Raw genomic sequence first — 27583 nt, forward strand, 5'->3', positions numbered from 1 at the left:
TTACTGTAGCTTAAGATCAAAGGGATTTCAACTTCGCCGAAAATTTTGAAAGCCGATTTACAATCCTTTGTCGCCTAACCCAACTAAAGCTCGCCTAAAGGCGGAACTTCGCTGTATTAGAAAATCAATATTGGCCAATGAGAGCGCAACTGTTAATATTTGTTGAAATCTCAAATGGGAATAATTAAAGTAATCCGAAACCCATTCCCGTAAGTCGATGTTAACGCGTTTTTAATCTGGAACTCACTTCCGAATGTAAATGTTATCGCAACGTTGAAATATTCTTGCTTCAAATTAGCAGTGCATTTATTTTGTGTCGAATCTTTTTCTCAATTTAAAAGAGCGCCAAAATTATGCAGCATGAAAAACGTTGCGTCGTTTGCATAGAAAGCATGTGTGTATTGAGCGTTTTAAGCACACAACAGGTCAGGGGATTGACGCATGTTCAGAGGCAATATTTCATCAAATCTATAAATAGTCACTTAAAATTTATTTGATACTGTAGAAAAATGGCAAGGTTTGTGTTAAAGAAATAATTGAGAGCTTTTATTGTAAATATTTACCAGAAAGTGATTTATAAAACGGAATAAACGGGATTATCGGGTAATAAATATAAACTTGAGAAGTAGTAAGTATACAGTAATGTAGTCAGATTGAAACGTATGTTTATGGGAATCGTTCAGTCGGGATTTTACTATCTATGCGGGAAAGTTTTAAAACAATTAAGCAATATAATTATATTTTTTTATGACTGGGGGATTTTCTTGAAGATTCATTGTGCACCAAATGACCTCTTTTGACACTGTGTTAATTTGAGTTATAACGCACCACAGAACGTCAATTGACACGTTTAATTAACAAAAAAATCAACTTAGGGAGGGGACATTCCTCCCGAACCACCCCTGTCAGCCCCGGTGCGCCTGACAAAAATCCTGTGGAAAGCACTGACTTGTGAACATTATCTCCTAAAACAGTTAAGTTCCATTAGGTCTCATGTGAGTGCCTTAGGGCCTTTGTTGCTCCTTTTGATTTTAAGACCTACATCACTTAACATGCTTTCTGTATGCCTGCAAATGTTTGTCTGACAAGTAATTAAAATGCAGCAGAGGACCTATATTAACTACTTCACTTCATTTTGCATGTCTTGGAATTCTTGCATTTTTGCAAGTTTTTGAGCCATTGCTGTAGAACATTGTTCTGTTTCAGTTGGACCGAGATGTTGTCATAATAACATCTTACGAACATGCAATGCGAACTGGATACAACTTCTTGTCCGTTTTCTTAAAAAAGTAAGTCTATGTTACTTGAAAATGTGCTGTTTAAGGAAAGCTTAAAATTGTTAATGCTTATTATTTGTTTATTTGTACGTGGTGCCATGGCTAATTAGCAAAATTATTCATTATGCTGTCTGTGCGAATTTTGGAGCTTAAAGAAAAGTTCTTTATCTGATTTAAAAGAAATATAAGATTTTAACATTGTTGCAATATCAATATTCAAGGTGCACACTGAAAGGCGAGGAGGATTATCGGCCTCTGTTTGAAAACTTCGTCCAAGACTTATTGTCTACAGTGAATAAACCAGAATGGCCTGCATCAGAGCTTCTTCTCAGTCTGTTAGGAAAAATCTTGGTAAGCAATAGTGCCTTTTTTGATGACCTAAGATATTTTTATTATGCTGTCCCAAAATTTATTTTGGGGTGAGCATATAGTCGCCGCTTCGTCTGTCCGCCCGTGCATCCGTCTTTGCACAATTTTTGTCCGGGCTATTACTTAGCAACTAATGACCGGAATTCAATGAAACTTTATGGGAAGCTTCACTACCAAGAGGACATGTGCATATTATCAGCGGGTTCTGGTCTTATGATTTTTCACAGTTATGGCCCTTTGAAATTTTCCATTAACTGTACATATAGTGCAATTCTTGTCCGGGCTATTTCTCAGCAACTAATGACCGGAATTCAATGAAACTTTATGGGAAGCTTCACTACCAAGAGGAGATGATCAAAGTATCAGCTGGTTCTGGTCGGATGATTTTTCACAGAGTTATGGTCCTTTGAAATTTTCCATTAACCAGGGATTTCAATAGATTTTAGAAACCAGGAGTCAATGACCCCTGGATTGAAATTTTGAGGAGTCAAATTGAAAAATGCTGGGGTCAATTTTGAAGCGCGTTAATTGTGTTTTTGTCTGTATTATTCATTTTTTTTTAGATAAAAAGATGCTTTAAGAGTAACACAATATCTTAAAAAGTTATACTGCTTTAATTATTAAATAACAATACCAGGATACATAACACAACATATTTTAATGAATGGGTACACAAAGATAATGACAAAATATAAATAATTTGTGCGAACAATATCGAGTAAGTTTTTCAAAAACAAAACATGTTCCTTTCACAAGTTTTATTATTTCTATCACTATACTATGTTTATTTGTAAAAAAAACAATAAATGCTTATTAAAATCTACTTCATCATAACACATTTAAGTCTTTTAACACATTTAAGTAATTTAAGATATGTACGGGTAGCACCTTTTCATCACATATTTATCATCATTACATGTATATTATCATCATCCCTATGATAGCTTTTGTAACAAAACACAATCTAACTGCATGGAACATGTAGTATATCTATTACTGTTTATCCGAATACTATACATGTCCGAAATATGTACACTGAAGAATTTAATTACCTGTAGTAGTTTAACTTTAATAATCCAAATTTTCCTTGTTATCTGGTTTAACAAACCTAATCAAATGTTTGTTAAATCCAGTTAATGCTTTCTCCATTATTGAATAACCATTACTTGTAATTTGAATCTGTTGTTGAATCGCCAGCTTTGAATGAAATGCGGGTTGAATGGTAATTTACAATACGTCCGGCATTAACAATGTCGAAGGTCATGGCGTAGCAATTTAATTCTACTCGGATAAATTATATCTAATCAAGGAAATGAGTTTTCTCAATGTTTATGTGAAGTATTATGACTTGAACTTAGTATAATAAATGAACTGTGCTTCCAGTTTATATAAGATGGGTGTTACTCGTAATTATGGGTGGATTAACAAACTGACAAAACTCGCCGGACTTACTAGGGGATCTACGTAATTAATGGACCTTTGATCAATTTTGTTTTTTCTTTAAATATTTTTGCCGACATTCTTTAATCGTGCCGTCTGCAAAGTCTGCAAAAACCCTGCAATTATCGGATTGTCAATCGATTATCACGTAATCACTGCTGCTTATTACCCAGTTAGTACGCATGCACTATTTAGACGTTGACATGTGTATTGGAAGAGATGAGATAAGATGAACAATGCCCGGGGTATTCCTTCGATTATAGACCGAGTTTCAAATACTGAAACATTAATGTCAATTAGGAGCACAATGGGATTTATTACCATGGAACTCGAGATGTTAACTGACTGACGCACAGGTCAAATTTTCTATGCATCAAAATGACGCACGGCAGAAAAAAGGGTTGCGTCAAAAGCGAGTCGTTTTTATTTGCTCGTGTCAAAACGCAAAATGCTGCGTCTATTGAAATCCCTGATTAACTGTACATATAGTGCAATTCTTGTCCGGGCTATTTCTCAGCAACTAATAACTGGAATTCAATGAAACTTTATGGGAAGCTTCACTACCAAGAGGAGATGTGCATATTATCAGTGGGTCCTGGTCGGATGATTTTTCACAGAGTTATGGCCCTTTGAAATTTTCCATTAACTGTACATATAGTTCAATTCTTGTCCGAGCTATTTCTTAGCAACTAACGACTAAAATTCAATGAAACTTTATGGGAAGCTTCACTACCAAGAAGAGATGTGCATATTATCAGCAGGTTCTGGTCGGATGATTTTTCACAGAGTTATGGCCCTTTGAAATTTTCTAAAAAAAAAATCTTGTCCCCTGTACTACTGTGCCCTGAAGACGTTTCCTTTTATTTGAATATATAGTGCAATATTGTGACAAAAAAACACTTTGGGGAGCATCACCCGTCTCCGACGGTTTCTTGTAAATTTTGTTATAAGAACAGAGGGTCTTCTACCCTGTCTGTGTGTGTTAGTGTCCGACTCTTATCTTTCTAGAACGTGAAGAGATTTCAAAATTAGTTGGAAAAAAAGTGATCTTATTGAATATGTCGTTTTAAAATGAATATAAAAAACTTCCAATTGAACAGGTATAATGGATTAATCCATGATTTTCGTACTAATTGTATAATTGTTTAACATTGGTCCTGATGTTGTGTTATCTCTGCAGATCAAGCAGTTCAGCAACAAGTCCACAGAGATGGGACTGCGTACTGCTGCTCTAGACTACCTGAGTATAGTGGTGGCCAGGCTGCGTAGGGACGCAGTCTCCAGTCATCTCAATCCAGAAATGCTGCAGGATATCATCACTAAAGTCAACGAGGAAACAGCGGAGGACAACAATGTTGCCACTAAACGGTCAACACGGGCTGCACCAAAAACACCCGAGGTAGCCCTTCATTGTGTCAATACATCTCTTCTTCTTAATTTTGAGTGATGGAACAGACTTTCTTTATGTCAATTATGGATATGTATTGCATACTTCACTCGTGCTCACTGCACAAGTTCAGGTTTAAGTTCAAGGTCATTATCATGCTATGCCGGCGATTGGTAGCACTAATATGTGATCTGTTTACTGTAATTGAAATCAGCACATGCCTGTAAAACCTGCCGTAGGCTAAAATTCTTGGTTCAAGTAGACAGGCCTCTTATGTTTGTTGGTCTCCAGTAGTAATTTAAGAACTCTGCCTTTCATGTTTGAACTAATAATATTGCTGACTTACCTGCACATTTCAGACTGAGACTGGAGAGCTGGATGAGACCAAGTGTTTGCAGAGAGCCATGCTGAATTACCTTGCAGAGCAGGGAGTCAGTGAACCTGCATACCTGGTAGGGGTTTAGGATTCTTCAAGTCTTGATTCTCTTGTCACTTGATAGACTTCTTTTTAGACTTTCTTCTATGAAATGATCTTTTTTATAAAATAAAAAACTTTTGGTGTGTGCCAATTTGTGTTGAAAAAATTTGGTATTTGTATAGCATTTTATTTTAGTGAGTTTTTTTTCAGACCAAAGTTTTGTTGATATAGATACAGAAATAATCAAAAATTGAAATCTGCATGATGTCATTACCATGAACTTAAAGTACTTAATAGGTTAATATATCTTTTTGAGATCCTGTTCCTACTCCTACAATTAACACGTTAAGGGACTGCTGTTTAGTCTGTTATTCTGAACTCAAAGATTGCAAAAACTCGATTGCACACACGCAGCTACACATCTGGTTTCAGTTTGCCCGTCAGTTCTACATAGCCCAGTGGTTTCGGGACACCACAAAGGAAGCAGAGAAGCAACACCAGCGCGATGACGAGGCAGACTTTGTGGCAGAGAATGAGGACAAGGCCACAGAAAACATGGTGGATATCACGGCCCGAAAGCAGTTCCTTCTCTTACAGGTTGAGATCAACTACAAGCCATACTCCTCATTTAAGTGAGTAGTTAACTTGATTTATTTTGCATTCAACTTCAACTGTGAAATTGTATCGGTATAGGATTGAAATGAGTTTCAGATTTGTTTCTCCTCTTGTATTGTGCCTTCAAAACTTACATTTATGCAGTTGTTGGTACATTAATAGGAATTAAAGGAGATATAATAATACCTACCAGTATATCATGTATCAATTAAATATTATGTTAAAGAATGACTGTTATATTGTTTGATATTTTATATAAATTTTGTTATGGTTCTGTGATCTATGATAAGACAGCATATAATCAAGCTACTATGTTTCAACACTTATGAGAATATGTGAAAGTTATGTTAAAAAACATGATACTTTTTAAAATTTGCCCATTTTATGATATAAAATTTCTACATTATTATACCCCCATTACCATTGGTAATGGGGACTATATAGGAGTCACTTTGTCGGTCTGTTGGTCTGTCTGTCTGTACCGAAATTTCATCCGATCTTCACCAAACTTGGTCACAAGTTGCATCTAGATGATGCATAGGTCAAGTTTAAATATGGGTCATGCCGTGTCAAAAACTAGGTCACATGGTCACTTAGTGTGTTTTAAACCGAAAGTTTGTCCGGCCGATAACTATGTCATATATCGTTAGATTTTAAAATAACTTGGTACAGTTGTTCACCATCATGGGACGGTGTGTCGTGTGAAAAAAGTATGTCAATATCTCAAAGGCCAAGGTCACACTTGGAGTTCAAAGGTCAAATGCATGTCCGGGCCATCACTTTATCATTTTTTGTGAGATTTAAAAATCATTTGGCAAATTTGTTCACCATCATTGGACGGTGTGTCGCGCGAAAGAATTTTGTCAATAACTCCAAGGTCAAGGTCACACTTTGAGTTCAAAGAAAGGTCAAATGCATGTCCGGGCCATAACTTTATCATTTATTGTGAGATTTTAAAATCATTTGGAAAATTTGTTCACCATCATTGGACGGTATGTCACGCGAAAGAATTATGTCGATATCTCCAAGGTCAAGGTCACACTTTGAGTTCAAAAGTGAAAAATGGCCATAAATGAGCTTGTCCGGGCAATAACTATGTCATTCATTGTGAGATTTTAAAATGACTCTGTACATTAATTTTGTTCACAGTCATTGGACAACGTGTCATGCGAAAGAATACAAGAGTTAAAAGGTCAAAATGGCCATAAATAATAATGGCATAATAATTCTTAAAAATCACCATTTAGATTCTCTTGTTTTGTGAAGACAGCTTGCAGAATAGTCTGTGTCAATGCAGCATGTGGGGGTATATGTCACGTCTGTGACAAAGCTCTAGTTAATATTCCCAGTACTTAATTTTGCAAAATAATTGTGTGATGAAGCACTTTGTTTACTTTCAGACCCCTTCCTAGCAAACTGGACTATGATAGTGCCTGCTTGGTAGCTAGATACTTGTCATCAAAGAGGCCTTTTGCCCAGAGTTTTGACGTCTATTTGGGACAGATTCTCAAAGTGCTAGCTGAGAATGCCGTAGCTGTAAGAACTAAGGCAATGAAGTGTCTCACATCCATTGTTGAGGCTGACCCTGGTGTACTGGCAAGAGTAAGTCAATCTATTATTATTAAATTGTTGTCCTTGTTAAATTTGCGTAAAGCTTTTAATTATCTGGACAAACATAAACAGTTGCCAGTTCAAACAAAAATTCCATGACTGGAAAAGACATGCTTATGTTAAGAAGTTAGTATTTCGCCCTTCACCCAGATAGATATTTTCAGAAAACATACCAGTTCAAATGTAATTATGCCTGTCATTACCACTAGACCAGCAATTGCCTGAAAAATGACACAGATGATGTATACCTTTCATTATCATAAATATTTCAGTACAATAATGTTTCCATTGTAAATTTGAGGAATGCACAGAATAATCATAGACGACACTACGCAAATGCATTTAGCCCCGTTTTCCCAGAGCACAGCTGATATGTTTATGTTCCATGTTGCTAGACTGATATGGAGAGGGGAGTGCATGGTCGCTTCCTGGATCCGTCCACGTCTGTGAGAGAGGCAGCGGTGGAGCTGGTGGGCAAGTTCATCCTTGTACGACCAGAACTCATTCCTCAGTACTACCACATGCTCTCTGAGAGAATACTGGTAGGTACTTGTCATTGATTGGTATTAAAGCACAGAAATTGTACGGTCTACATTGCATATTGACTTGTAGAGGTTCTTGAGGCATGTCAGAAAGGGCTCTAGCCTTCAAAATGGGGAATGAAATTATATGAAAACCAGATTTGGGCATATCGTTCATGTGATGTGACAGGTAATGGAATGAAAATTCAAGGGACACGTTTCATTTTGGGAAAAATCTCCATGAAATTTACAGAAATTTATTTGGTAAGCAGTCCATGTTTGGCTACATCTAGAGAATAAATAAAGACCTGGCATGTACAGTCGGAGTCCATGCCTACATTTGATTTATAGTTGTTAAGTTTATACTTACATTGCAGTTATGCTTCACATGAATAAAATGCATTTACTATACCTCTATGATTACTACCTGTATTAATGTGTTATGTCCCTAGTACAGAATTAAAAGAGGGATATTTTGGTGTTAAAAGTAAATCCAATTTTGAATTCAACTATTAACACCATTTATAATGATGATTAAAAAACTAAAAAAATAGTTATGCTTTAAAAAAAACTAACTCATAATATACAAAATTATGATTTCAGTTGAAATTGTGTATTGTTTGTGTTTCAGGACACGGGTATAAGTGTGAGAAAGCGTGTGATAAAGATATTTAGAGACATCTTTAGTGTTCAACCAGACTTTCCCAAAATCCCAGAGATGTGTGTGAAAATGATTAGACGAGTAAATGATGAAGATGGTATCAAGGTAACATTTTAATTTCACTGGTCACATTAAATCCTTGTATTTAATATGCACTTTTATACGATTTAGAATTTGATGCACTTTCACATTATAGCACTCAATTTTGGGAATTTCACATGCATTTCATATTTGTTTTGTAACAAAAATATCCAGTCTTATAAAAGTTAGGAAGGGAAAACAGCTTAGTGTTGCAGTGCAAAACAGAAATTACCAAAAAAGCACCACCGAAAAAGTTATGTTCATCTTTGTTCTCAAATTTGGTTCAAACATCCTATACAAGTTAAAATGATAAAATGTCACACACTGGAGCTCATGACCGCTTTGTTTTTATGTAAGAAAAACAACCACTTGTTTCACAACTGTTAGATATTTATGAATTCAAAAACCTGTTTCAAAATATCTGGCAATTTTATATTTCCTTTTTAACATTCACACTACAGGTAACACACATTGTAGCTTCTCAACTGTGTAAGTTGTTTCATCCTTTGAGAACATAACTTAATTACTATTTGACTTTCAGAAACTCGTGAATGAAGTCTTCCAAACAATATGGTTCAGTCCAATCAGTGGCCGTGACAAGGACTCAGCCAAGCTCATACAGAGGGTAGTGCATATCACAGATGTGGTAAGAGCATAAAATGATACTTAGCTAAAACAGTTGATACACCCTTGAGATCCTGAGATTTAGCTAATGTTTACAGTCTAGGCCAGGGGTCCAACGTTTGCTGGGTGAAATTTTTAGTTAGTCCTCACTCAAAAGGCCACATTTTTCACGATCTTTTTATGCCCCCTGATCGAAAGATCGGGGGTATATTGTTTTTGGCCTGTCTGTCATTGTATGTGTGTGTGTCCCAAAACTTTAACCTTCTTCATAACTTTTGCAATATTTAACGTAGCAACTTGATATTTGGCATGCATGTGTATCTCATGTGAAGCTGCACATTGAGTGGTGAAAGGTCAAGGTCAAGGTTGTCCTTTAAGGTCAAAGGTAAAAAAAAATCAAAGCAGCGCATTAGGGGGCATTGTGTTTCTGACAAACAAATCTCTTGTTTAAATGTGGGTCATGTAGGGTAAAAAACTAGGCCATGGGTCAAGTCTTCAACATTTTCTGTACCTGGAAGTAATGTGAGCACTAAAAGGCGATCATGGTTTTCGTTTTTATTATCTTTCATTTAGGAGTAATCGTGTTGTAATTGTCTTGTGTCATATGCCAAAGTTTTTCTGCGTACTTTATAGAGATTTTGTCTTCCATACATATTTTCAAAAGAATTCAGGGAACACATCGTAAATAAATTGTTGTCATAATAGGGCATATGAAAAGTTTCTTGTAACTTATTTTTATTTGTTTTACCTGTATAAATTATGTTATTGTTTTGGTGACATGTAATTGTATTTCATTCTGGCTGCTTTCTTTTAACAGGTAGCAGCATGTAAAGACACAGGGTTTGAATTCATAGAGCAGCTACTTGACAATGTAAGTTTGGTTCTGCCTCACAAAATGGCCATCAATTTTTTGGATTTCATACTTGTGTAATGTTCTTTGCTGTTTTTATCCCAAGCCAAATATAGAAGATACAGAATTTGCTTTGTCCGTTTGTCTGTCACAAACTTGTCTGGGCTTGATACAATACAAGATTTCAACATGAAACTTCATGGGTGGATTGATCTCAATGAGGAGAATGGCCTTGCACAAGAACCATAACCCTACACTTATTTGGATTAGAATTATTTTCTTTGTTGTTTTTGTATGATGTAACTTTATGGGTGTATGATGTAACTTTATGGGCTATATCTCAGATACGCTACAAGATCTTTACAGAAAACTTTGTGGGTGTATATAATGCATAAAAACAAATACCCTACAGTCATTTGTTTTAGGATTATACCATGTATCAAGGGATTTGCGGTCATCCATAAACAAAATGTATGTGGGGGTGGATATCAAATCAATGAATTTTCTTGTTTGTACAAAAATATTTGTTGTGTCCCTAAACAATAGATTGTTTATTATGTTATATAATATTATGTATATAGTATATAATGTTTATTATGTTTTATAATAATATGTTATATAATAATAATAATTAAATAACTGAGTAATAAATATATATGTTGGAATTTATTTGAAGCATGCGTTAGCTTTTAAACTGAAGATTTCTTTTCCATTAATATTATAAGGACCTGAATTCTTAGAAGTGTCTTATATGACAAGGCTTGATGTATACAGGAATTTATTGTAACTGGAAGTGATTTCTATTTATTGTTTTTTACGCAGTTGTTGAAGAAAGATGAGCATGGGAATTACAATAAGTCTGCAGTGACATCATGTCGGCAGATTGTAGACTGCCTAGTTGAAAATGTACTACGGCTAGAAGAAACCAGTGTGGGTATGTATCCATCCAGTGCAAGGACAGGCTTTGTTAAATTTAATTCAGACATTTTAAAGTTTCATTTAGGGTATATTTGATATCAGTTGTATCAAATATAATCAGAGATACCTCTTCGGGCTTTAATTTTGCTTGATCCAACTGTACAATTATACTGGAAAACTGCACAGGGCTGTATTTAGTAAATGCTGTAGCCAGATGCAAATGTGTCCGGCAAAATGCTGAATTTAATATTCTTAAGCTATTTTGTCAAATAAAAATATAAGGCCTGAGAATTCTTGTACAAATACATGTATGTAATAGAATAGTGAAAGCAATTTTCTACAGCAGTATTATTGATATGCATTGTGTAAATTTATCAAATTTATAATTTTATATTCCTTCTAAGAAGCTGGGGTGTATTGCTTCGGATTAGGTCGTTGATTTCTAGAACTTTAATTTCTGTGTGATATCGAGAGAAGGCTGTAGGCTAAAACTGATTGTTATTATTGTAACTTGGGACGAAAGGAGAATGCCTCGATATTTGCTGGCTTGTTTCAGTTTATTTTTTACTCAAGATATCTTTAGAATGCTTTGACTGAAGGTAATGAAAATTGGTTCTTTTTTATGCTCCCCCAAAAATTTATTTTGGGGGGAGCATATAGTCGCCGCTTTGTCTGTCCGTCCATGTGTCCATCCGTGCACAATTTTTGTCCGTGCTATTTCTCGGCAACTAATGACCGGAATTCAATAAAATTTTATGGGAAGCTTTACTACCAAGAGGAGATGTGCATATTATCAGCAGGTTCTGGTCGGATGATTTTTCACAGAGTTATGGCCCTTTGAAATTTTCCATTACCTGTACATATAGTGCAATTCCTTTCCGGGCTATTTCTCAGCAACTAATGACCGGAATTCAATGAAACTTTATGGGAAGCTTCACTACCAAGAGGAGATGTGCATATTATCAGCAGGTTCTGGTCGGATGATTTTTCACAGAGTTATGGCCCTTTACAATTTTCCATTAAGTGTACATATAGTGCAATTCTTGTCCGGGCTATTTCTCAGCAACTTATGACCTGCATTCAATGAAACTTTATGGGAAGCTTCACTTCCAAGAGGAGATGTGCATATCATCAGCGGGTTCTTGTGGGATGATTTTTCACAGAGTTATGGCCCTTTGAAATTTTCCATTAACTGTACATATAGTGCAATTCTTGTCCGGGCTATTTCTCAGCAACTAATGACCGGAATTCTATGAAACTAAATGGGAAGCATCACTACCGAGAGGAGATGTGCATATTATCAGGGGGTTCTGGTCGGATGATTTTTCACAGAGTTATGGCCCTTTGAAATTTTCTAAAAAAAAACGATTGTCCCCCAACTACTGTGCCCTCAAGACGTTTCCTTTTATCTGAATAAATAGTGCAATATTGTGACAAAAAAAAACCTTTGGGGAGCATCACCTGTCTCCGACGGTTTCTTCTTGTGAAATAGATATGATACCCATTGATTTTAGGTCACTACATCATAGGTCATGATACAGAAGTTGGTATCAGCACTATTTTTAGCGTGTCCAGAAACCAATTAGCTATGCTACTATTCTAAATGACAGCGTTGGGCAGTCTTACTTCTTAAAGGTTTTCAAATCAAGAGATTTAATGTTAATTTAAAAGAGATTACTTAATGATGGTTGAAGAGCATACTTGTTACACAAACAACTCGTGTAAACAGTTGAACTTTTAAACATATGACCTATTTACATTTTCAGATGGCAAATGCAGCACCCGCCTTACTGGCTGTTTAACCACGCTGTATTTGTTCACGAAGATTAAACCAGATCTCATGCTGGATCATGCACATACCCTGCAGCCTTATCTCAACATCAAATGTAATGTAAGTGCTTCGCTTGAAGCAAGAATCTGTACAGATACTGGCTACAGATAGGGTATTTTTCCCTGAACTCTTGTCAAAGGGTATTTCAACCATGACCAACGGATTGAAAGGATTTTGCCAAGAATATTTACAATTTTATGTGTGATTTTAAAACAGTATTACAATCAATTTATACATATTGTTAAGCATATAAAGGTGTAGGTTAATATTGAAGTACTAAAATGACTTTTTATAAGATACAATTAGTTACTTCATATTTTAAGTGTTTTTTGCACAATTTTCATTTTCTTTTATCCCATAATAGCCATTATTTACACATTTTAATGTCATAAATACATACCTGCTATCCCTAGCTATACCTTTCTAGGTGGGTTAGCTTCTCCAGAAATCTTTAAGTGCCGGAATTCGGTCACCTCTCCTTCTGAAAACAGATTCAGGTTAAACATAGTACAATGTGACCTAACTGGAAATCAAGAACCGTAACTCATCTTACTTTTCTGGAGACACACCGTTCAGATCGCCATTGTCTATCGGCTTTAAATTTAGATTTTTAGTTCAATTCTCCGTGGTGGAATTGGGTTTGAAATTAATGATTTGTATAATTTATTGTTTCTTCTTCATTCAGAAATTTTTTCTTGTATTATTTTGTTGATAATTCATTGTTTTTAAGACACATTTTGCCGGTTTTTTCCATGTGCTCATGATTTGAGCACGAGGATTTCGTGATTTTTGTCAACAAGTTATTGACAATTTTGTACATTGTAAATACTTTCTTTAACTGATTATTTTAGTTATTTTGTTCTTTTTACATTATTTTCTTACGCGGATTCTCTTCTTGTTCTACTTTCAGAATAAGAATGAGTTTACAAACTAGCGATTTGTGTGGGCACATTAAGGCTTCGTGAGATTCCCACAAGACTTGTTTGTCATGCACTAATTGTTCCTTTGAACATAAATGCACCGTTTGTAGTGCGTGAGACGATGTGACGTAGCAGAAAGCAATCCGTCGCAGAACGTTTTCTAAGCAGAAAACGTGCAGATGAACCTTCATCAGATGAGAAATTCCCGGTGACTTTACAGCAGACGTCAGATGATCAATTGCAGCATCAGTCACCGCGTATAACTTTAATTATTTTCAGCTTGCTGGGTGTTTTGTACTTGCTCATGTACATGAGCACGTACTTATCGTGATCTTCATCAATAGGTAATTGAAAAGATTTGTACTGTGTAAATTTTCTTCACATGTGTTACAAGATCGGGCATAGCGTGTTCTTTTAATACATTGACAGAATGTTTATCATTTGCCATTGTGTGCAATAATGATTTTACTTTCCATATGACAATCTAGATTATGGTCATTTGAATTTTCATCTGTTTTGAATTAAACTTTGTTTAATTTACGATCTTCGGCAGTATTATTATAGGTTATAAATTTTCAGCAAGTTTTTTTTACTGAAACAACGTAAAATGACCGGAAAAGGAAGTCAACCTTTTGGAATGGTTTAAATTGTGTATAAATACTATAAATATTAAAGTGCGTCAAAAAAATAGGCATGCAGTCTACTAACTTATGCCACTGGTTCATCTTTGGTTCAAAATAATTATTGAGTTATTTACAAACATTAACAACCAGTCTCGTATATTGCCCGGATGAAAACAACAACAGAATTTACTTCCGAAATAAGTATCGTTTATGATTATTGTATCATAACGAGTATTATTTTCATTATGGGCAAATAATGATTTTATGTACCGTATGATAATCTGGTCTGTGACCAGTTTATTGATGAATATGTTTTGCTCTTGTCTTTCATATAATCGACTACATGATGGTCGCAGATACAAGAGTGGATTAATACCCCTAGACTTTGAAGACCACAGATGACATATTGTAGCATCAGTCACCGGGTATCAGGCAAGATGGCGATGGTACTTTACCATCGGAAAGTCCATCAACATCAGACCATATGGCGACAACGTCAGCCGGTCTTTGCCTGATGGCATTGGTCAAGGACATCAACCAATGCCAGACCAATACAGTCATTATCCGGTGACAACGCTGGTCATGTCATGACTGGTACGTCACCGGGTACCGGTCCCTGGTCCGGGCAAATACCGGTCAACTGAGTATGGTCACCGGTCGGACCCACCGGCCAACGGAGACCGGTCCGTCACCAGTCCGACCCACCGGTCAATGTAGACTGGTCCTGTCACTGGTCCGACCCACCGGTCAACGGAGACCGGTCTGGTCACCGGTCCGACCCACCAGTCACCGGTCATCTGTTACTGATGACGGGTCCTACCCACCGGTCATCTGTTACTGATGACCGGTCCGACTCACCGGTCATCTGTTACTGATGGCCGGTCGGGTCACCGGTCAGTACTATCGGTCACCAGTCACTGGTCAATACTACCGACTGGACACAGGTCAACATGCACCGATCATTAACCGATCAACAGTTGCTAGTCACCGGTTAAAGATCAGAAACAGATGTTCTTCTTTGCATTATTCCACTTCTTGGTCGTAAAATGCACATTCGTCATCGACTAGTTCCAATTATAGAGGTAGACGTCGGACATGCTCTTATTCATTGAGCAGTCCTTATTCCCGTCATCGTTATGATCAATATCGATCATCTCGATCATCACGGAAACGATACTCGAGGATACGTTATTAGTAGCCGTTCTAGCTCTCGGCGTCGTAGTCGTTCTAGATCTCTGCATCACAGGAAGAAAGGTCATAGACAAGCTTCACTGAAGGCAGATTGTCGTTCCGACTTTTATGACCGGTCACATTACTATCCTATTTCTGATTGTCATGTCTCCTTACCCTATGCACCAGTTCCCAGTGTGATGTCAACACATGTTGCATTGACTGATCCGATTTCACAGCCCTTCAAATCTGGTGTTAATCTCACCACAACGGCTGTTTTGTCTGCACCGAGGGTATCTACTACTATTCCTAGTCGGAAAACCCCGGCTGCTACTCCGTCTTTGCGTGACACATGGGTCAAGATTCTTTTGGACAATATGTACCTGTCACTTCTGATAATTCACCATCTATTTCCGGTTTTAATTATCAGTGTGTCGACTTTGCGGATAGTCATTCTTCGTTTCCAGAGAATCATCATTTGGTGCAGGATAATCCTCATATCATTCCTACCACTGGCTGCGGTCGAGAATTGGCAACATCAGTCATCGGGTATAGGGCAAGATGGAGATTGTAGTATGCTAACTTCTTTAGAAAGTCAATCAACATCAGACCATATGGTGATAACTGTCAGCCGGTCTATGCCCGATGGCATTGGTCAAGGAATATGACCAATGCCGGACCATTTGGCAGCCGCCATACGGTCATTGCCTGGTGACAACACTGGTCGTAGTATGACCGCTACGTCACCGGGGACCGGTCCGGTCACCGGTCCGTGGTCACCGGGGACCAGTCACCGGTCTGTGGTATCGGTCACCGGGGACCAGTCCGTGGTACCGGTCCCCAGTGGTCACCAATCACTGGGGACCGGTTAGGTCATCGGTCTTCTATCAACAGTGACCGGTCCGGTCAATACCACCGGTCATCAGGGACCGGTTCGGTCACCGGTCAATACTACCAGTCACAGGTCAATACCAACGGTCACCAGGCACCGGTCCAGTCACCGATCAATACTACCGGTCACCGGTCAACAGTCAGTACTATCGGTCAACGGTCACAGTTCACCGGTCATCGATTGAGAAAGAGACATCGATCATCTTCATCAGACTATTCCTCCTCCTCTTCTTCTTCAAAGGCATCTGAGTTGTCAACTAGTACTGACAATAGAGGTAGAGGTCGTACACGATCTCCTTTATTGAGTAGCCCTCATTCACGCTGTCGATATGATCGGTACCGATCATCTCGAGACTCTAGGAGACGTTATTCTAGGAGACGTCGTTCTCATCGAAGCTGATCTGTTTTTCGGCATTGTAGGGATAAAACTCGTCATTATGCTGGACGTAAACAGTGTCGCTCTGACTACACTTATTCTACACAGTACTATCCTGTCTCGGATTGTAATGTTGCTGTACCCTATGTACCAGATCCAGTTTCCAGTTTAACATTATCAAATGTTGCTGTGACTGGTACTACTTCGCAGAGTTTGTCTTCTGGTGTTGTTCTCACCACTACAGATACTTACTCTGCTCCACGGGTTTTGGCTACGCTACCTTTTGGATACCTCCTACTGCGACATCGTCTAATCTGGGCACTTATGGCTTCAAGATTCCTATGGACAATTCGTTCCAGTCAATCCTGATAATGTACCGTCATCTTCCGGTTTTAATTATCAGGGTGTTGATTGTGTAGATGGTCATTCATCATTACGAGATACTCGCAATCTGGTGCATGATAATCGGCCTAGTATTTCCAATTCTGTTTCCGCTGATTCTTTGCACACTTCTGGTGTTGTAGACAATGAGGCCGATTCAGAGACAGATTCCAATGATGACACGGATCAAATATTGTCATCAATTAATCTGATCTATGAAATGATATTTCAAAATCTTGGTGAATATTATTGCCCAAGACCTGCAGAGATGTCTACTAATTCGACGATCTCTATCAAGAAAAAATAGTTCGTACATTTGATCCCAACAGGCTTTCTAAGGATGCTTCTTGCATTGATACATGCCTTCCTTTTGGTTCTACTGTTTTATCAGTATTTCAATCGTTGGAATCAGCTAATAAGACCATTCCAAAGGAGGAGAACTGTGGGAAGTACCTAAGGATTTATCTAATCCTAAGCATAATGAACATACTAGAAGCTACAAACCTCTCAGCTTGTTGGAAATGGTCTCCGGACAATCTGTTATCGCATACTCCAATTCTTCCGGAGTTAATAGCAAGACTCTTGTGTGATGGTGTCAACAGACAACACATCAGTTGTGACTTACATTCAGGCACAGGCGGGAACACATTCTCACTCCCTGTATCTGGAAACTAAGGAATTACTTGTTCTTGCGAGACGCTAAACATTTTTCTTCTAGCATAATATATTCCAGGTCGTTTCAACGCCCTTGCAGATTGTTGTCTCACAAACACCAATTACTTCCATCGGAGTGGACACTTCATCAGGAAGGACCAATCAGATTTTTCTCATGTTTGGTTATTCTACCAATTTGCAACCAGACCCAATCACAGACTCCCTCTGTATGTGAGTCCGGTTTACGATCCAGCAGCGTGTTCAGTAGACGCTTTTTTGTTCGATTGGGACCAACTGGACGCTTACTCTTATCTCCCATTCTGGTTCCCCAAATATTGGCGAAAATCAGGGTGAGTTTGTGTAGCATACTCCTGATCGCCCCTTGGTTGCCCAGGAGATCGTGGTTAACGATCTTCTCAGTCTCCTGTACAATTATCCCAGGACAGTTCCTCACAGATCAGATCTTCTGTCTCAAGAGACAGACTTAATGCGGATCCAGCAATGTTCAACTTACATGTCTCGCTGTTATCAGGCAACCTCTGCAGAAGAAACGCTTTTCTGTCAGGGCTTCAACCCTCGTTGCTTCTGCAAGGAGAAAGTCCACTAGAGCAGTCTATAATGCTCGATGGAAACTCTTCTCTAATTGGTATATTTGAGGGAAATTGATCCCCTCAATCCCTCTGCTAGACGCATAGCGGATTTTCTCATCTATCTTTTTGATGATAAGATACCTTCTCTTAGCTCCATCAAAGGATATACATCTATGATTTTGCATACATTGGCATTTACTTAATCATCACAAGTCTGTGCTGATCCAGCGATTTCGGAACTAATTCGATCTATGGAACTTAAACGTCCTGTTTCTCGTACACTTGCGCCTAAATGGGATTTGGCTTGTGTTCTTGATTCTCTAGATCAAGCTTCTTTACAGTTTCTATCTTTGAAGACAGTTTTCCTTCTTACTATGGCTTCAGCCAAAAGGAGAAGTGAAATTCATGCTCTGTCTATTGAGGATGGTCATCTTCGTTTTCATTCCTCAGAACGATCTGTAACCTTGTTATGTCAGCCAGGATTCCTTGCTAAATATCAACTCCCCTCTATGGCTTCTAACCCTTTAAAGTTCCAAGTTTTTCTAATACTTGTGGACATGAAGATGATGATAGACTTCTTTGCCCAGTCAGGGCGTTAAATTCTATTTTAAAAAAGTAAAGTCTATTAGAGGTTCTCATAAGAGACTTTTCATTCCGTTAAAAAGGGGGGGTGTGTCTGCGGCTTCTATTTCCGTTGGGTAGCCTCGACTATTAAGAAGGCGTATTCATCTCTCTCATCAAGGGATTTGTCCCTTTTTAAGATCAGACCGCATGAATTAAGAGCTCTTTCGGCTTCGAGGGCGTATATTAATAATGTTCCACTTTCTAAAGTGCTTCAAGCTGCTTTTTGGAGGAATCCGACCACCTTTTCCTCATTCTATCTTCGTTCTCTTGAGTGTCAACAGGACAATTTATATATGTTGGGGCCTCTTGTGGTTGCTTAAAGGGTAGTTTCTTCCATGGCGTAAATGTACTGGTCCTGTTCAGAAACTAAGTACAATACTCTACTAACGAATATTGTATGAGGACACATTTCTACTATCTCTGGCTGAAAAACCTGATTATGGGTTTTTGCTGTGATGGGAAAATATAACGAGAACCTCCCGCCACAGCTACAAAATCAGCTAGGGATAGCAGGTATGTATTTATGACATTAAAACAAATTTTCTTAAAATAAAATTCATTTTAATTATTAAATACTTATCTGCTATCGGTAAGTCCCACCTCCCAACCCCACTCATCGTTTGATATTTTCATAATTGTATGAAAAGTAAGATGAGTTACGGTTCTTGATTTCCGGTTAGGTCACATTGTACTGTGTTTAACCTGAATCTGTTTTCAGTAGGAGAGGTGGCCGAATTCCGGCACTTGAAGATTTCTGGAGAAGCTAACCCACCTAGAAAGGTATAGCTAGGGATAGCAGGTAAGTATTTAATAATTAAAATGAATTTTATTTTAAGCAAATTTGTTTTTATGTGTTTCTCAAATGCTTTTGCTTTACTTCAATCAGTAAGCGCAGCCATTTTCTTCTCTGATCATCCTGTGTAGGCTTCATTCACAAACATCTGAGTCCCAGATGCCATGCCTCCTATCCATTTCAGAGCCAGAGTGACCTGTTTGTGCTGTCGTATGTGGCCAAGATCCTACAGCTGGTGATTCCCCTCATGGACCACCCTGCAGAGAGCTTCCTAGCCCAGGTCGAGGAAGACATGATCAAACTTATACTGAACTACGGCATGATGGTATGGCATCTAGTGGCAGTTGATAATGTATAATTGATTTAATGTGTTGGGTACACATGTATCGCAATGTCTGTATAGAGGCTGTTCATGCTGTCTTGAAATCTCATGTGGTCTTGAAATTGTTCAGAATAATTTGGAAAAATAATAGTTATGTTTTATAATAATTTGCTTTGATTTATGTTACATTTTTTCTGAATATTGAAAGCAAAAAGACCACCACAAAAATGTGTGATTACACTTAAGCCATTCTAAATCAATAGGCAAAATGTAATTATCTGTAAAATGTATGCCACGTTAATAAATGCATTAAATAGTCTGTATTTACCATTTAGAATTGCTATTTTAACATTTTCAGGTGCTAGAAAGTTGTGTCAGTTGTCTTGGTGCTGTTGTAAATAATGTTAGTCATAATTATCTTCTTGTACGAGACTGCTTCCAAAAGTTCTATGGTGAGTGAATTAGTTTTAATACACAAGATACCGTAATATGAATTCTAGTCTGAATATAATAATTAGGGATGGGAACAAATATGAAATATCCTAATATTGGAAAATGAGCCGAATATTTGAATCCAAAATTCATGTTCGAATTTTTGCTTTAAAGCAAACTTCCCCAAAAAATGTGTAAGTGATGGGTCACATTTTTTTCAAGTGCAGACGACTTTTGTGTATCATTATTTCTTTGGATAACATCTGCCATTAATTAATGAGACCATGATTTGCACATGGGTGGGAAGTAGCAGATGGGTAGTGTCTTAAATGGTTTTATCTGGTGCAAAGGTGTGCATACACCCCGTATCATTAACATATAAAGTTGTCATTTTTTTACACATAGATAATTATATGCACACACATCAAAAGCTTTTCAATGAGCTTTACTGCTATTTTATCAAGTAAATTAGGTTAACAGTTAACTTTTGATTTTCTAGTACAATAATTTTTTAATCAAATTAAATTTATTTTGTGGTTCATCATTTATGCCTAGGTTTCTTACTGAAGTACCAGTCATTTCTACAAGATAACCCAACTGTAGCAATAGATCCAGTGAAAAAACCCACCCTTCTCAGGTCTTTGTATACTGTGGGACTCATGTGTAAACACTTCAACTTTGATATTCCTGAATTAAGCGGTGATAATGTAAGTTGGATTGTTTTTCTTGTAACAAATGTAATGCAGATTTAGTGAAACAGTTTAACATTCATCGAAATAAGCAGTTTTGACCAAAAGTCAGTTCTGAAATTCTGAAATAAAATAAATGGTGCAAACATTTCCATATGAATCATGAATGCCGGACAAAACCCCTCCCGGATAAAAACCCTCCCGTCAGTTTTATAGGGGCCGGACGAAAACCCTCCCATGAATAAACGGGTACGGACAAAAACCCTCCCATGGAAAAAACGGGGGAGGACAAAAACCCTCCCATGAAAAAACGGGACCGGACAAAAACCCTCCCGTGATCTGAGCCACGAATACACTATCAACAATTGTGCGCCGGCCAGTGCATTAAGAACATCAAAGTCGTGTTTCTTTTTTAGTCATCATCGCAAAAATCACAGAGGCGGACACAGGCTTCCCAAGACATTCTTTATTTCGTTTTATAACAAGTATTATTAAGTCTAGACAGTATAATGTTACATACATTGACAAATAAGCATAATCAATTGATAAACAAAAACCAACATTGTAGACACTTGTGTGCCTTTACACAAACAAATTGCTTTTTATATTTGCAGATTCACAGTATGATATTTTGAACAAATGTTGTCAGCATTGAGTGATTTTTTCGGGTTAATGAATGCAACATTGTGTGAAGCAAATACATTTGTCGGCGTTTAATTGCTTTTAATTAATTCTGTGATTAAACTACTTAAAAACTAAAAGTAGTTGCGGAATCACAGTTTGCTATTTTTAGTAAATTTTGCGGATTAATGAATGCCACAATGTGTGAAGCAATTACATTTGTCGGTGTTTAATTGCTTTCACGGGAGGATTTTTGTCCGCAGTTGCAGATTCACAGTTTGCTATTTTGATACATATTATTGATGCCATTAACTAGTTAATTGTTATGATTAGCTGATTAGTGGGCCTCAATAACCGAATCATTGACATATTTGACAATACAGTATGCTTTATATATTGTCTGCAAAAATGTAATTGAAAACGTTACAGTCAAAGCTAAATTAAATAAGTAATTGAGACAAATTAGTTACATGCTAACGAATTGTTAGTTGTTAACATAATTTTACTTTCATTTTCGCAAAGTTTTCAGAAACTTCCCGGAAAGCACTTTTTTGCATGAATGATAGTATGACGCGATTAAACGTTGCACTGTATCGTATTGCATTCAATTTAAATTAAAATTCAGTCGTCTATAAATGGCCTCATTTTATGTTTTAATTGATGTTGTTATTATATTGGATTATCGGATATATATGCAAATTAGAAAGCGGTATGTTTACAGTTAATGGATACACATTTTCTTTCAATTTCACACCCCTGAAAACACAATACACACGATGGGTAATTTTATCGGATTAATGAATGCAACACTAAGTGTTTCTTTTACGGGAGGGTTTTTGTCCGGTCCCGTTTTTTCATGGGAGGGTTTTTGTCCTCCCCCGTTTTTTTCATGGGAGGGTTTTTGTCCGCCCATGTTTATTCACGGGAGGGTTTTCGTCCGCCCCCTATGAAAATGACGGGAGGGTTTTTATCCGGGAGGGGTTTTGTCCGTATTCCATGAATCATAGAATCTGAGCAAACCTGGTTGCAAATTTACCTGTTGAAAACTTTTGGGGATTTTGATCACTGGTTTCATTTGTATGTGCTTTTGAAATAATATTTTTTGTTCTGTTGTGGGATAGACATGCTGTATATAAAAGTACACATTTAAATAAATGTATAATTTTAAGTTGTCTGTGTTTGTTTGTTACTTTTTGTTGAAAGCATTAAAGGTTATATCTTTTTTCAGAGTTCAATGAAAGAAACCATATTTGACTTACTTATTTTCTTCACAACCCATGAAGATGATAGCGTGCAATTGATGGCTATGACAGGCATAGGTAAGTGGAATGATGTTTCCATCTTTCTATATTTGTATGCTGCCACCATCTACAAAATTGGGTAGGCATACAGTTTGTTCTTCTTTCTGTCTTTGAAGGTTAACCAAAAAATTGCAGTTTTTATGACATCAATAATGCTCTCTACAAAGCTATGATACTTAACGGTCTTTGAACACTTCAATACACAAAAATCACCCAAGATCATTTTTACCTTTTTTATACCCCCACAAACGAAGTTTAGGGGGGTATATAGGAGTGAGCTTGTTTGTCGGTAGGTCGGTCCGTACTAAGTGCAAACAGTTTGGATCCAGATGAGACGCCACAGAATGTGGCGTCTTATCAGGATCCAAACTGTTTGCTATTCTGATAGTATTCTTTGTAAAAAAAACAAAGAAAATGCTAATTTAAGAAATTCAGCAGACGACATTTTAGCAGACGACAAATTTCCCAGCATGCAAAGGGTTATACATGCAATGTCTTGATTGCAGGTTTTATGGCTGTTCGGCATTTTGAGTACATGTTGGGGCGGACACTAAAGACTATGTACTGTGATTTGATGGTAGACGTAAACGCCTCACATAAAATGAAGTGCCAAGTGTTAAAGAATTTGTTTCTGTATTTGCAAGAAGAAGAGGTCCGAATGGCTAAATCTGATGCAGAATGTAAGTGCATCTTTCTAGTATTACAATTGTTAGGGATGCTAAATCTGATATTGCCTTACTTGTCCGTTTTTGTTAACTGATGGTATTTGTAAGGCAGAAGAATTTTACAACGACATACATTTTATTACGCTAGCTCCCAAATTATTGTTCCTGCACAAGCGCCCCACCCTAAACTTAAATAAATTTAGGAAACAAAAACGTGCTTCTGAATGACTAATTTTTGATAATCTTATTAGCTCATCTATTTTTTGAAAAAAAATTATGAGCTATTGTCATCACCTTGCATCGGCGTCGGCGTCCGGTTAAGTTTTGCGTTTAGGTCCACTTTTCTCAGAAAGTATCAATGCTATTGCATTCAAACTTGGTACACTTACTTACTATCATGAGGGGACTGGACAGGCAAAGTTAGATAACTCTGGCGTGCATTTTGACTGAATTATGTGCCCTTTTTATACTTAGAAAATTGAAAATTTTGGTTAAGTTTTGCGTTTAGGTCCACTTTTTTCAGAAAGTATCAATGCTATTGCATTCAAACTTGGTACACTTACTTTCTATCATGAGGGGACTGGGCAGGCAAAGTTAGATAACTCTGGCGTGCATTTTGACAGAATTATGTGCCCTTTTTATACTTAGAAAATTGAAAATTTTGGTTAAGTTTTGTGTTTAGGTCCATTTTATTCCTGAAGTATCAAAGCTATTGCTTTCATACTTGCAACACTTACTAACTATCGTAAGGGGACTGTGCAGGCAAAGTTATGTAACTCTGACTGGCATTTGGACGGAATTATGGGCCCTTTATACTTAGAAAATTGAAAGTTTGGTTAAGTTTTGTGTTTTGGTCCACTTTACCCCTAAAGTATCATAGGACAAGTTGCATAACTCTTGATGTCATTTTTACGGAATTATGGCCCTTTTTTGACTTAGTAACTTTGAATATATGGTTAAATTTTGTGTTTCGATCCACTTTACATCTTAAGTATCAAGGCTATTGCTTTCAAACTTCAAATACTTTCATGCTATCATGAGGTTACTGTACCTGGCATGTTGAATTTTACCTTGACCTTTGAATGACCTTGACTCTCAAGGTCAAATTATTAAAAATACACCGTGCCCCCCCCCCCCCCCCCCCCCCCCTATTATTAGTATTTTTATTTTTTTTTAAGATCATCTCACAAATGACCACCACACCCTCACACTATACCCCCCACCCCACCCCCTCCCAATTTTATTTTTTTTAAAACGGTTAAAAATATTTATTTTTATTATTTTATGTTTGAAATACCGTCCAACCATCTCACCCAAGAATCCCCACCCCCAGCCACCCCCCCACCCCCCCCCCCCCTCCCCCCCCCCCCCCCGATTTTTTTTTCCCTTTTTTTCGCATTTTTGGAAGATAATGTAATAAATGTCCACACCCCCACACAATGCACCGCTCTTCACTCCACCCATCCCTCCTTTGTGATTGAAAATGAGAGTCCCTTCACCTTTAAAAATAAAATAGATGAGCGGTCTGCACCCGCAAGGCGGTGCTCTTGTTGGTATTTGCCTCCCAGTTTCAAGTTACTTTTATATTAAATTCAGTATATCTTAGTCCAGTGAGTTTAATTATTGATCAAGAGATTGTTGTCTTTCAGGGAAGAAACATGCCAAGGAAGAGGATCTCAAAGAAATGGGGGATGTGCAATCAGGGTAGGTCATGCATTGCTTTTAAATGAACACCATATTAATCACATGCTACACCTTATTTTTAGCTCGGCTGTTTTCGAAGAAAATCTGAGGTATTGTCAGAGCCAGCTCGTTGTCTGCCGTCCACGTCGTGCTAAAACCTTGACATTTGTATCTAAAATCAAAGTGCTTCCACCTACAACTTTGAAACTGCATATGTAGATGCACCTTGATGAGTTCTACACGCCACACTTATTTTGGGTCACTAGGTCAAAGGTTAAGGTCACTGAAAAATTCTGACAAGCTGTCATTTATTCTAAACTGCACCTGCAGCCGAGCGTTGGCACCCGTTATGCAGTGCTCTTGTTATTTTATACAGCCGTTATGAATATTTTTATATTAAACATGCTTACAATAGTGTTTTTTTAGTTTATCTTCAAAAACGTAAACACCACCAGGTGTAAATGTGCAAGGCTTTCATGCAAGTGATCCGTACATTCCTGATTTATAACCCGGTTGTGACAGCTCTTTATTATCTCAATCATCCATATTGACAGATCTGCAATATGGGAAAATGGAGGTTATGCATGTGCCTAAAGAGTCATCCCAGAATAGCCTGTGCAGTCTGCACAGGCTTATCAGGGCAACACTTTCTACATTGGCTGGATTTTTGTTTAGAAGTGACGTCCTTTAATCAAAAATATACAAAACAAACAAGCAAGCAATCTTTCTTATCTCGTTCAACCAGAAACACCTATGCATGAATCTATGGTGTTGTGTTACAGAATGGCCAGCACCATCATGCAGGTGTACTTGAAGGAAGTGCTGGAGTCATTCTTCCACAGCAAGTCCCAGGTGCGCCTGGAAGCTCTCAATGTGATACAGCTTGTTTTGAATCAGGGATTGGTCCATCCTGTGCAGGTATGTTTAAACCTATTCATTCTAGCGCAAATATAACCTATTCATTCTGGCGCAAATGCATTGAAATCCTTAGGCTTTATGAAACGCTCCTTGATAGAACCAGTACATGGTGTCTTTGGAGCGATCTAAAGAACACTCCCACTGTTGGGATCCAAACAGGGACCTTTTGGTTGCTAGGCGGACACAATATCCACTACGACACAGTGACTTTTTATCCCTTGGCGGAGGGATATTGTTTTGAGGTTGTCCGTCCGTCTTTCCGTCCGTCTGGAGCCATATCTTGGAAGTGCTTTGACGGATTTCAATGAAACTTGGTATGAGTATACATAAGGATACCAGGATGATGCACGCCAAATGGCTTCGTACACCATCTGTTAATAACGGAGTTATGGCCCTTTGTATCTTGTATAAATGCTTTTTTGTGTCAAATGTAACACTTTTGTGTCCAGAAGCATATTGGCGGGGGATATCTATTCAACAAATTTGCTTGTTGTAAGTACATGTAGGGGGCTCTCGTTACGGTTGCAGCATTGAGATCAAACTAATGACTTCAAGTCTGTGACAGTTAAAGAATAACCAGACCTGGTGGTTAGTTATTGCTTTGTTTGCAGAGATAACTTATTAACACAATGAAAAAAAATAAGTATTGGGGCAGGGTCTTCCCCAGGCCATTTAAGCGCCCCTTGCCGGGGCGCTTGAATTTCGAAATCAGAGTCCCCGGGGCGCTTGAAATTTTCCGATCAGTGTATTCTTCAGTAAAAGAAAGTGGAGAATGTCCAAAAAAATCAAGGTTTCCCTATCAATGTATCAATATTCCCTGTTTTAAAAGAGCACTCGGTACCTACTTTCACAAGTAATCGCCATAAACACCACATGGGGTAATGGATAATCCACTGATAAGAGAATAGCATGACGTGCGTATCGATTATTCTAGCCACATTACACGGTCATTTAAATGCAGACAAGGATGTATCTGGTAACTTTCCAGTCGTCAAACTGTGAAGTTCATCGTCCAATCGGTTACGCGAATGCTTATGAGGGCGGGGTTAACTATCGACCATTATTTTTGATTGACGTCGGGCATGAAGAAAGAGTTTATCGCAGCTTGATTTGCAAGAAGTTGTACCATTTGAGTAATATAAAACCGGTAATTAGTACAGTACAGAACATTAAAGACGGTTTCGGGCATCATCATCACACCTTTTTACTGTAAACAAGTGTTACCGATGACTCATAATTAATACGAGAAATTAATTGCAAGTGGTAAACAATTAATTATTATAGCGAGTAAGTTGTGCAAATGACTCCCAGTTACAATTATGTGATA

General features: G+C 37.6%; 1 protein-coding gene across 1 annotated transcript in view; it reads left to right on the forward strand.

Annotated features, from left to right (window-relative positions):
* The window catches only part of LOC127876325 (nipped-B-like protein B), an 88709-nt gene that overhangs the window by 28598 nt on the left and 32528 nt on the right, over positions 1-27583 (forward strand). The window contains exons 17-35 of the mRNA XM_052421434.1: positions 1207-1289; positions 1499-1628; positions 4267-4485; positions 4833-4925; positions 5324-5523; positions 6907-7108; positions 7513-7659; positions 8270-8404; positions 8922-9026; positions 9822-9875; positions 10677-10788; positions 12539-12663; positions 19810-19950; positions 20306-20399; positions 20935-21086; positions 22918-23008; positions 23497-23670; positions 25305-25359; positions 26121-26256. Of these exons, the coding sequence (XP_052277394.1) occupies positions 1207-1289; positions 1499-1628; positions 4267-4485; positions 4833-4925; positions 5324-5523; positions 6907-7108; positions 7513-7659; positions 8270-8404; positions 8922-9026; positions 9822-9875; positions 10677-10788; positions 12539-12663; positions 19810-19950; positions 20306-20399; positions 20935-21086; positions 22918-23008; positions 23497-23670; positions 25305-25359; positions 26121-26256 (2448 nt within the window). The remainder of the gene's footprint in view (positions 1-1206; positions 1290-1498; positions 1629-4266; positions 4486-4832; positions 4926-5323; positions 5524-6906; positions 7109-7512; positions 7660-8269; positions 8405-8921; positions 9027-9821; positions 9876-10676; positions 10789-12538; positions 12664-19809; positions 19951-20305; positions 20400-20934; positions 21087-22917; positions 23009-23496; positions 23671-25304; positions 25360-26120; positions 26257-27583) is intronic.

Source organism: Dreissena polymorpha, chromosome 4, assembly GCF_020536995.1.
Source record: "Dreissena polymorpha isolate Duluth1 chromosome 4, UMN_Dpol_1.0, whole genome shotgun sequence".
In the NCBI taxonomy this organism is placed as follows: domain Eukaryota; kingdom Metazoa; phylum Mollusca; class Bivalvia; order Myida; family Dreissenidae; genus Dreissena; species Dreissena polymorpha.